This window comes from Dermacentor silvarum, chromosome 4, assembly GCF_013339745.2.
Source record: "Dermacentor silvarum isolate Dsil-2018 chromosome 4, BIME_Dsil_1.4, whole genome shotgun sequence".
NCBI lineage: Eukaryota > Metazoa > Arthropoda > Arachnida > Ixodida > Ixodidae > Dermacentor > Dermacentor silvarum.
In genome coordinates, this window is record NC_051157.2 from 144481365 (window position 1) to 144492891 (window position 11527).

Genomic DNA, 11527 nt, shown 5'->3' on the forward strand with positions numbered 1-11527 from the left:
TGAAAATGCCGGACGCGGCAGCAACATGGTAATGTACGAAACGTAGTTCCACCTTCATCTCTACGTTAAAGCAATGAAATGCAGCTTTTACCATACACTGTAAAAAAAATTTTGTGAAAAAAATAGAAAATGCATGGCAAATTTAGTGACATAACAGTTCTGTTCTGTCTGTTTTCCGTTTTCCATTTAGCAGTAATTTTGCATATATTGTCTGTTGTTGCTTTTCTGTACTTCTACAGAGATTTCCTGTTGCCGATATCTTCTTTAAAAAACAGGCTTTTTGTGTTTGCACACAATTTTTCTGTTAATGCTTTTTCTGTAATTCTACACAATTCTTTTGTTAATGCTTTTTCTGTGATTCTACACAATGCTTCCGTTAATGCTTTTTCTGTAATTCTACACAATTCTTTTGTTAATGCTTTTTCTGTGATTCTACACAATGCTTCTGTTAATGCCTTTTCTGTAATTCTACACAAATTTTCTCTTCCTTGCTTTTATATATATATATATATATAGAGAGAGAGAGAGATAGTGCTAAAGAATTTATCTTGCAGATTTAAGAAAAATGGGTTCTGTTCTTTCCTTAACTCAGTAGATATCTTGACTTACACTTGGATACTTTTGCTGTGTATGTGCCATCATCTGCAAAGGCAGCAGCGTGCAGCCCCAATTTCCCATGCATAGTGCTAGCACTATAACCAGAGTTTTATATTCACTAACAGAGTTGAAGGCAACAGTTTGAACTTCCAAATTTTACTGTTTATTAAAGGTCAAACTCAAGCTTCGAACTTGTATTGATCCAGGGCATTTGCCAAGGCAGCGACTTTTGGCGACAAACAATACAGTTATACTGCTTCTTCGACGTTCGTCGTGCCTTTGTGCTTCTTTCCGGGTTGATGCCCGCGATTGCCCTTAAAGAAACAAAATAAGAGGCAGGATTAATGTACTAAGAATGCAACCGGGCTAATAATGTGTACTCCCAAAGCTTAGATGCTGTTTGAAGCATTCACTGAACAAATGCAAGGCAGCAGCTCCTCCCAATATGGACAAGTCATTTGCTCTCGTGATGTCACACAACCCTACGGCCAATCAGTGCACGGCCATATCTGCAGCCAGCTTCCACCTGTCAGAGTTACACCCATCATTTTTTGCTGCCTAGCAAGCTCGCACTCCTCCACCAACCTCTATAAAACACCAGCTCTATGAGCTGCAAAATATTCAGAAACTACCAAGCTGTGCTCTTAACGGAAGAAAATCTAGGTGCGTACTGTTTCTTGCAGTAAATGCAAAGTAAATTTGTGTTTGAACATTTTCATGAATGTTCCCTTGAGTGGAACGAGCACTGAGCACAGAACCTAGTGGCGAATACAGGTGCAAGGAAGCAGTAAAGTTGTGGATAAAGACTAATTGTTTTTTGTCTCAGAAAAGAGTAGGTGTATCGTGTTTTGTATATTCTAGAATTTTTTTGTGTTTTATTTCGATATTAAAGCAATTCCAACTTTGGTTTTTAGAAAGTTTTAGTATCGAGACTTCTTAACTTATGTATAAAATTTCAGTTTTCGTCCCTGAAAATATGTTATATATTAACATAGCTCCATTTTGATATATGTTATAGCAAGACAGTGCAATAGTATTAAATATATTTCCAGCACCTCCCAGAATTGCCTGTTTTTCTGCGGTCCCTAAAGGGTTAAAATCGCTAGCAACCCCAATTTTTAAAGTTTTTCCCCACCCTCTCTAAAGGCCTAAAAGCAGTAACTTTAAAACAGCCTACCAGCAATATGTGCAACCGTAAGAAATGCAATAGGTCAATGAGAACATACATCGGGAAAGATCTCACCTCTGCACAAACTCCAGTGTCAAAGCCACTTCAGGTGGATACTCTATGTTAAGAACGAAGTATAAGAGGAACATGACTTTGAAAGCTGCAGCCCGCTGAGTAGTCAATATCACAACACCATCCACACAGACAGTAAACATTTCTGCCTCAAAGAGACCTGGTCCTAGAAAAAAGAGAATAAAGGAACATCAGTACACCAAGAGATGGTCAATGATTCCAAAATCTAACTTTTCATACATATTATGGGCGTCACTGGCATGTCTGCCAAGTCATCATCATGGGCGGTCTCCTGCAAAATGAGCAAAGCAAGACAGAGGGAAGGCATTCAAGAACTGGTGTCTTGCTGCATGAAATAGAAATGAGATTGTGGCAACTCCTGTTCGAATGTACACGATCATACTCTATGCAAAGCAATTGCATTTTTACGCTTTCAAAATCTTGTTCAACCATGGACGAGATATGGAGCATATTTGGACATAGCAGCAGATGACATGGCTGCACCTGTGAAGCACCCAAATAACTAAGATACATGTCATGGATGAGACCGATGTTTAGGTGAATATATCAAGGTTCTGGGTTCAAATATGCACCGGGACGAATTCATATTCAAATGCGTAGTTTGTGTGGAAGCTGCACAGCTTTCCTGTGTAGCTGTGTGGTTGTGCTTGCGTGGATGCTAAAGAGTAATTACTTTTATTACAGGCCATCCATCATATAAAGATGACAAGATAAACCACATGCAAAAGCCAAAACACTTGTGAAGACTGCTTTTGTTATCAGCTTCACAATTACATTAAGACATAAAATCAGGCAGAGAACAATGTCTTTAAACCATACAGAAACGTTTAATCGTTGCAGTCAAACATATTTGTTTCTAAGGTAGACTAAAGAGATATTTTTATAAGAAATTTATCACTACCAAAATTTGGGGGACACCTAAGCTGTGCCCTAAAGGGTATCGTGCAACTGCGTTAACGGCTCCCGTCTGCAGACCCTCATTTGCATACATCACGTGCACTTTTCTACTCACTTCATAATCCCTTAATTTGTGCCAATATATCATCTCGCACAAACTTATTAGCCTACAAGCTACCAGATTTCGCGAGACTACCAGATATGAAGTGCCACTTTAACCAAACCATACGAATGTGCCTCTGGAGCAGTGTCTCAATAGGGGATCCAAGGGGCCCTGAGAGTACGATTTCCATTTCGACCTCCCATCTCGATGAAGTCAGATGAGCTGGCTGGTCCTGCCAACTCTGCTGTTTCATACATTATCGCAACACCACACAATCCACCGGCCAATCAGTGCCCTGCCAGAGGCATGCTCGTGATTTTTCCCTGACAACGCCAACGCTGAATATTCTGTAGGACGAGGCCTTAAACCATTTTGCGTGAATTGTTTTGAACACTTTATACGTCAGTGCCATACTACTGTATTTTTCTTGACACCTACTCCCAGAGTCTCTCTCAAAGCACTCTACCTTGAATAAACAAAATGTGCAAAGCTCAAAAAGACTGAAAAAAAATATGACAGCAGATTTTAAATATCACCGCCCTAACTATATTGTAACATTTTGCCAGTAAAATAATGCAGGTATGGAGAGTGGAATTTTTTATACATACATGCAATGTACACCTGAATTCTACATGCACAAGCACTTCTCTGCCAGATGGCAGCAGACGAGAAAATTTTAAGCTTGCCTCAACAGTCTTGTAGATGAGCTCTTCATCCTCGTCAAACAGGGCAAGGAGGAGAACAGGTGCACCTTCATGTTCTGGTGTCACACTCTTGAGACTGTTCTTGGCTTGTTCAATTTCTTTGAGACATTTCTTCACCTTTGGCCTCTTCATCTGACTATAAGCAGATGCATGCTTCAAGAACTGAGGCAAAGCTTTGGCAACTGCTTGCAATATGCTGCACTTGTATGCCATTCTGCATATTACGGGGCACTTGAGTGGACTTGACCTCTGCAACAACAATGAATTTAAAATTCCACAGAAATTAGCATCGAATTTTGCGTCATAGGAAATGTTCCAAATCATAACTCATACAGAGCGCTGTACTTACATTTTCTTACACATCTTTGGCTGCAGCTATCACATGGTGGCAGCTTGACAAAAAAAACAAAGCTATATAAACAACTCGATAGGTTTACTGGAATGCTTTTATATCTACAATCTGCAACTTATTTACAAACATGTGCAGAAAGTGGTACAATTCTCATTAAAATTTACTATTTGCAATGGTCAAAAAGGGAATTACACACTTGCACTGTGTGCTACTAAAAGTGAGTGGGAAAGATATTTCGGAGCTAGCACTTCAGCTTCATTAACTTCGTTGTCAAATGTGGCCGTTGAGAGCAAAAGTGCTTCGAATCCCGATTCCTTTTATGTATTATCTGAAGATGCAAACAAGCTTAGCAGGCATCTTAGAAAAGCTAGGGATGAAATGTTTAGAACAGCTTACCTGGATTGTGAAGTCATCACCTTGAGTTTCTGTTAGCCGGGAGCCACACACGGTTATGCTCGACTGGTTCCGAACCAAAAACGAATTTCTGTTGTGGCCACTAAGTCAGCATAAGTGGTAACCCTGGATAAAGTTCCAACTGCAGGAAAGAAGCGAGGATCAACATATAACCGACGCATCTAAAAATTAGTTAACTAATTAAAATTAGTTTTGCCCAGTTTTATTGCATGTGATGGCAGCGACACACAGTCCTTAAAGCGAAGGACCTACTGGAGAAAGAGTAACTTTACTACTGCAGAAAAATAAATTTAAAAAAAGAAAGCTGGTTCGATATGCCCAGTTGCCTTGTACTACCCTTGGTTCTGGAACAACTGAATGCTGTCAATTACTTGACTGGGATGTTTCGTGCACACTGAAATGGTCAGATGACTCGACAATTACTGCTACACACAATACTAAAAGCTAACCCACCACACAACGTCTTTTAAAGACTGAATGCTGAGGGCATGCGCTCATAGCTAACTTAAAATATGGTTCCACATGCGGAATGCACCGATTGCGCGATCTCAAAGGGAAAACGCGCCGCAGGGCTCACTTAAGGAATATATACTGTACTCGCAGACGGAACTAACCTCCGCGCAATTCTAAAACACACAATAAATATGACCTACTCATGGTGGAAACTTTCCTGACACCGCATTAAAAGAACGGTATCTGTTGCAGGCCGCCTCAATAAGCGTTCACTATCCATGTTTGCTACCTAAAACTCGGAAGAATACCTAACTTTGGTTTGATTCATGGCGTTTAACGTCCCAAAGAGAGATCAGCAATGAGGTGCACCGTAGAGACGGCTCCGGAAATTGCTACCACCTAGGGTTCTTAAAGTGCACTTGACGTGCTTGCCGAGACGAAGACAGAACACATTGGCGGAGCTATGTGACAAATTGAAAACGGCCATCGATAGTCTGGATAGTCTGGATCTCGTGGGGACTTCCGGGCGACGAACGAAATTTTCTGTGGCTGCCGATCCGAGCGAATAGGAAAACAACACATGCAACGTGTTTCGCCCGACAGCACCACTCGTCGCTGGCCGCCACCGCCTTCGCATGCATGGATCTAAGCTTTCATTATGAAACTACCTACGTTCTCGTTCCGTCCTTTGCATTCCACCAGCTACCCTTCAAAGCCCTTCATTCAGCGAGTACAGGCGACGTTACAGTTACACTAAAGGCGCAGATATACTCCGACAAGGCGCGCGCGCGCGCGGCTTAGCAACGTCACGTTGGCCAAAGCGCGAAACTACACTGCGGCGGAACTCGACCGGCAGCACGTTCAGCGGCTATCGGCGCGCTTCAACGGCTCCCGGTACGGGATGGGCCGGTCTCTATTTCGCGCCGAGCGCGTTGGCCCCGCCAGAGCGGTTCCCGCTCTCGCATAGGGAGGGAGACGTTCTGGGCATGCGCTCCTCCGCTGCCGCCGCTACCTCAGCCGTCACGCCGCCCGAATGCCCGACTATGCGCCTGGCGCGACATCGCCAACTGACGTGACCAACAACTGGCGCGCGTGCGGCGCGAACGTCGGAGTTTACCTAAGTCTTAACTCCAAACACAGCACAATTTCAAACACAACGTTTGCGATTCAATCCCCGAATGTTACACATGACCGCTGCAAAAAGGAAGGCCTAGCTCATGACCGCATAAGGTGCCAGCAGGAAGGCTTTGTTCAATGTAGCCCTACAACTAGTTGGGGTATTTACAGGAGTTGCGGTGGCCAAGCCCATTCCGCTATACAAGACAAGGAACTACCGCTTGCGAGCTAACACAGCTTCGTCGTGGCCGTAAGCAAATCGAAGTGAGAAATAGGTACTACCCTTACCTTGTTTCAGCGTGGACGAGCGCGGTGCGGTCTCGTTCGTTGAGCGCTCCAAATTTCTCCCAGAAGCAGCAATAGCAAGTCACAAGACACCAAATACACGATGCTGCTATAAGCAGCCAATCATACACGTACAGGTGCCCACAAAATAACTCGGAACGCCGGACCTGTGGCCTTTCGCCGACGGAGCGTGCCCGCGAAAAAGTAGTGCCACGGTCTGCGCATGCGCGGTCTCCCTAGCAAGCTCGCCTCGCTCCCCAGTGCATCTAAGTAGGAGTTGCCTTGCTCCAAAAGAATAGCGTTGGGTACCTTTTAGCGTTGTTACATGGGGGGCTGTGGCGATGCGGTTTCTGAAACGCTCTGTGCACGCGTGTGCACGCGATGGAGCATAAGCGCTTGTGCGCGCGAGTTAATGGGCATCGGCGCCTTTTAAAGCGAAAGGCTTATCTGGGTCATTAGTCGCGGAATGTGGCCATCGTCGACAACACTTGCGGTAGCAAAAATCGGAAAGCGGCATACTAGACCTCTGCCGTTCAGTAAAGCATGTAAAAGTGAATTAAGCACCAAGTAGCTGAGAGTAATTAAGAGTAATTCAAGAGTCCAAAACACTAATTAAAAGTAATCAGGGTAATTAACAAGACCAAAACACGGACATCATACGACACCTTCATTAAAGCGTGCTAAAGTGAATTACTAAGTAACCAAAAATAATAACGATTAATTAAGAGTAATAAAGGGTTGCGAACAGTAATGGAGACTACTTAACATCAATTCGAGACTGCGTGATAAGACTGGTGACCCCAAATTAAGGCTAATTAAGAGTTCCAAAGAATACTACATACGAAGTAGGAGCAATTCAAGACCCCTAACAGCAAATAAGAAAATAGTTAAACCGAATTACGACCAAATAATTGTTATTTAATGAAATAACCAAAATAATCAAACAATAGCAAATGAAATGACGTCAACGCATTAATGATTTCGCCTTCAAAGTCGTCTGAACAATCGATAAGGGAGCCCACATAATTTTTATCTTTTTTTTCTTTGGCACCTACTATCTTTTCCATACGCCTGGCCTGATCAATCACTATATTTGCTATGCGCGACTGTGGCTAGCGCGGGAAAAGCCTGCCGTGTTCGTCTGACGTAGTCGTGAGCACGTTGTGCGCCCGATTGATAACGAGATACGAAGATATAAACCGCGCAATTGTCACGAAATTACACCCTTTTCCTATCGACACAGCATGGCGAAGAGAGTGCCAATCAACGAGCGCAGAAGGATAGTTGACCTATCTATTCAAGGCATTCCTCAACGTGAGATATGCCGCCTCACGCAGAGGTATATTAGTGCCGTGAATAGAATCATTCAGGCCTACCGGGATGAAGACGGCCGACTGGAAGATGCTGCTCGACCCGGACGGGGCCGATGCACGTCGGAAGAGTCCGACCACCTCATCGTTGCTGCAGCGGTTGCTGACCCTTTCCAGAGCGCTCAACAAATTAAGACCGCTCTCGACCTTCAAGTCAGTGAAGAAACAGTAAGAAGGCGCCTGCGAGAAGCCGGACTTAATGGGTTTATTGCCGCTCAAAAACCACACTTGACGGAGCGGCAAAAACGCCAGCGTCTTGATTTTGCCAGGGTGCACGAAGATTGGACGGCGGAAGATTGGAAGGAAGTAATGTTCTCTGATGAGTGCACGTTTTCGTCGAGGTGGGACCAACAGCGCCGCGTTTGGAGGCCATACAACTGCAGGTATTTGTCTTTTGATGAATAATTTTTGGCCAGATTTCTCCAGACGCACAACACGTTTCCTACGTAGAGGCACCATTTTTCTCCTTAATTCTCTTTCTGCAGATACGAGCCTGGATATATTTCGGAAATCCACAGCAGCGGCCGGTGTGCTGTAAACGTCTGGGGAGCAGTAAGCAAAGATGGCTTCGGTCCGCTGGTGCGGCTGTCCCCATCTTTCACAGCTGAGGCCTACTGTGAAATTCTCGATTGTCAACTGCTTCCGTACGCTCTGGACGGATCATTTAGAGATGGTTGCTTCTGGTTTCAGCACGACCTCAGCCCAGTACACACCGCCAGAGCTGTGCGAAAGCTCCTGGAAGAACGTGCTGTTCGCACACTTGACTGGCCTCCAAAAGGCGCAGATTTCAACATAATCGAAAACGTGTGAGGAGCAATTAAGCAAAACATGTCTCACATGAATCTGGGAGCCGCCACTGCTGACGAACTGTGGCTCGCCATAACCGGCGAATGGCAGCGCCTCGGCGAGAAGGAGGACTTCATAAAAGCGCTCTATGAGTCGCTCCCACGCCGGATGCAAGCCGCGATTAACGTGAACGGTGCATGCACGCGATATTGATGCTGTCGCGTCACTTGCCTATATTGGTGCATGAAGCAAGCATGGTAAACTGCATGTGAAAGCCAGCAAATTTGAACAGCTGGAGGACACTTTATTACGCCGACTGGAACCTGCACGGGAAGAGTTACCATTCATGACAGGACCTACCATGCCACCTTCCTTACCCTCCAACAGCGTTCACGAGACGTCATCCTCGGCATAGACTTCCTGATCCACCACGGCGCAATCATCGACCAAAAGTCAATGTAAAAAACGCTGTCCCATGACCAAGCGATACCACCGGAGAGCTCTCGTGGTCACCGTCTCTCGTGCTGGCTCTCTAATTTAAATCACCCTTCAGGACGGCTAGCCTGATGGTGTCTTAAACTCCAGGAATTTGACATTACCGTCGTGTATACAGCTCGGCATGGAAGCACTCTGACGTGGACTGTCTATCACGCGCTCCCATTGACCAGCTGCCCCAAGCCGACGACGCCTTTTAAGGTACTACAATACCCGCGCAATACTTCGCTGAACAGCAAAGAGCAGACCCAGAGCACAAAAGCCTCGTCGAGTATTTGGAAGGCAACAACAATGTTGTCCCTAGAGCGTTTAGTCAAGGACTGTCTTCGTTTTCAGTGCAACATGAGATACTTCTAAAAAAGAACTTTTCACCAGCCTTTTTCCATATCTTTCACCATATCTTTTTATTGTTCCGAGCGCATTGCGTCCAGAGGTGCTGCACACCTTACGTGATGATCCGACCGCCGGACACGTCAGATTCTCCAGCACTCTGTCAAGGATACAGGCGAAGTATTACTGGATATGCCTGACCCCTGACGTCGCCCATTACGTCAAGACATGCCGACAATGTCAGCGACGAGACACCACTGACAAGTGGATCGTCGTGGTGGCGGACTACCTTGCTCGTTTCGCCGAAACATAAGCCCGAAATATATACAGTGCAGACAAAGTGGCTGAATATTTTGTTGAGAACAACACCCTGTTGCAACATGGTTCCCCAAAAGTCCTCATCACCGACGGTGTAACGGTCTTTACTGCAGAGCTCACCCAAGCTATTCTGCAATACAGCCATGCAAGCCATAGGATGACAACTGTCTACCACCCGCAGACGAACCGCCTTACGGAGCGGCTCATAAAGACCATCACCGAAGTGCTTGCAATGTATCTCGACGTCGAGCACAAGAAATAGGATGCGGTCCTACCATATACGAACGTTCGCTTACGACACGGTAGTACAGGAAACAACGCAATTCACGCCGTTCCAGCTGGTGTACGGCAGGATCCCGACGACGACCCTTGACGCCAAGCTGCCGCGTGTCACCGAGGAGGGAATTAAGACGTCGCGGCCTATCTCCAGCGCGCCGAGAAAGCACGACAGCTCACCCGCTTGCGCATCAAAATCCAACAAAAACCAGACAGCCGGCACTACAATCTTAGAAAACGCTACGTGGAATATCAGCCCGGCGACCGTGTTTGGGTCTGGACTCCCATACGTCGACGAGGACTTCGCGAGATCGGACCCTACAAAATCATTCGTCATCTTGGTGAACTAGATTATGAGGTTGTGCCTCATGGCGCAAGGCAACCACAGCGGTAACGCGCACGACCTGAAGTCGTCCATGAAGTGCGCCTTAAGCCGTTCTACGCATGCTAAACGCCTTTTTCTTTACTATTTTGCCTTTTCGTGATACCTTCTTTCTGGGGTTTTACATGCCAAAACCAGTTCTGATTATTAGGCACGCCGTAGTGGAGGGCTCCGGATTAATTTTGACCACTTGGGGCTCTTTAACGTGCACTACAACGCAAGCACACGGGCGTTCTTGCATTTCGCCTCCATCGAAATGCGACCGCCGCGACGGGGATTTGATCCCGCGATCTCGTGCTCAGCAGCGCAACGCCTTAGCTGACTGAGCCACCGCGGCGGGTGTGATACCTAACCACGTGCTTTTGTTTTAACTGTCCTGTTCTCTTTGGCAGCATCGGGACGATGCTTTTTCAGAGGGGGGGCATTGGCACTCGTACTTTTTCGTTTTTTTTTTTCGAGGCGACCGATCGTCACCAGCTTAATTAAACAAAATCACCGCTTCGCGAAGGCTGCGCCTGTATGCACAGCAACTTTCCGAAATGGTGTCGAACGCTCTAATCAGATTCCATGCACGACGCACGTTGTCGAGCATATCCGGATACTAGTGCCACGATTTGCGATAACGCTAGAACATTCGATGCTTTATGTAATAAAGAGCCGACACGCTTCGCCAAGAATCAGATTATCGGCGACCCACGATCATGCTCGCTGCTATCATCGCGCTGTAAGCGCTTCTATTTGCTGGCACAAGTTCCCCAATAAACATGAAGTTTTGATACCCGTGTGTCAACTGTTGTCTTCACCGACACAACCACATGATATGAGTTGAAAATAGGAATTTTTATTTGCTACGGACAAAATAAACCCAGCGTTCTGCCTTTTCTTTAGCGGCACTCTGCTGTCCAAACTAATACGATTGAGGCGAAAGCCTTAAATGCTCATGAGTCGCAAAATCTGACCGTCCGTCATCGTAGTCGTCGGCGTCGACACTTGTGGTATAAATATCAGACAGCGTCATACGACACCTCCACCCTCCATTAAAGCATGTCAAAGTAAACTGCAACGTAATGCAAAGTAACTAAGAGCAGTCCAAGAGTTTCAAAGAGCAATAAAAGTAATTAATAATTTGAGTCCGAAAGATTAATTAGGGACAGCTTAAGAGTCCCGAAGGTTAATTAAGATTAAGTAAGAGTAAGTCAAGGGTGCCAAAGAGCAATTAAGAGGAACTCAAGAGTCCCAAACAGTAATTCAGAGTTATTAAGACTAACTCGAGTTCCAAAGAGCATTAGGAGTAATTACGAGTATTTCAGGAGTCCTAACGAGTAATTACGAGTACTTCAGAGTTCCGAAGAGTAATTGAAGTGTCCCAAGGAGCAATTAAGAGTAAT

At 45.4% G+C, this 11527-nt stretch overlaps 1 protein-coding gene across 1 annotated transcript; it reads right to left on the reverse strand.

The window, feature by feature from the left end:
- Positions 1–763: 763 nt before the first annotated feature.
- LOC125945035 (uncharacterized) lies at positions 764–4415 on the reverse strand. The gene is made up of 5 exons (XM_049666589.1): positions 4311–4415; positions 3545–3811; positions 2069–2129; positions 1841–2003; positions 764–911 (listed from the first exon to the last, which is right to left on the reverse strand). Exons 2-5 carry the CDS (start codon positions 3773–3775, stop codon positions 764–766), a joined length of 603 nt encoding a protein of 200 aa, XP_049522546.1. The 5' UTR covers positions 3776–3811; positions 4311–4415.
- Between the last annotated feature and the right edge of the window lie 7112 nt (positions 4416–11527).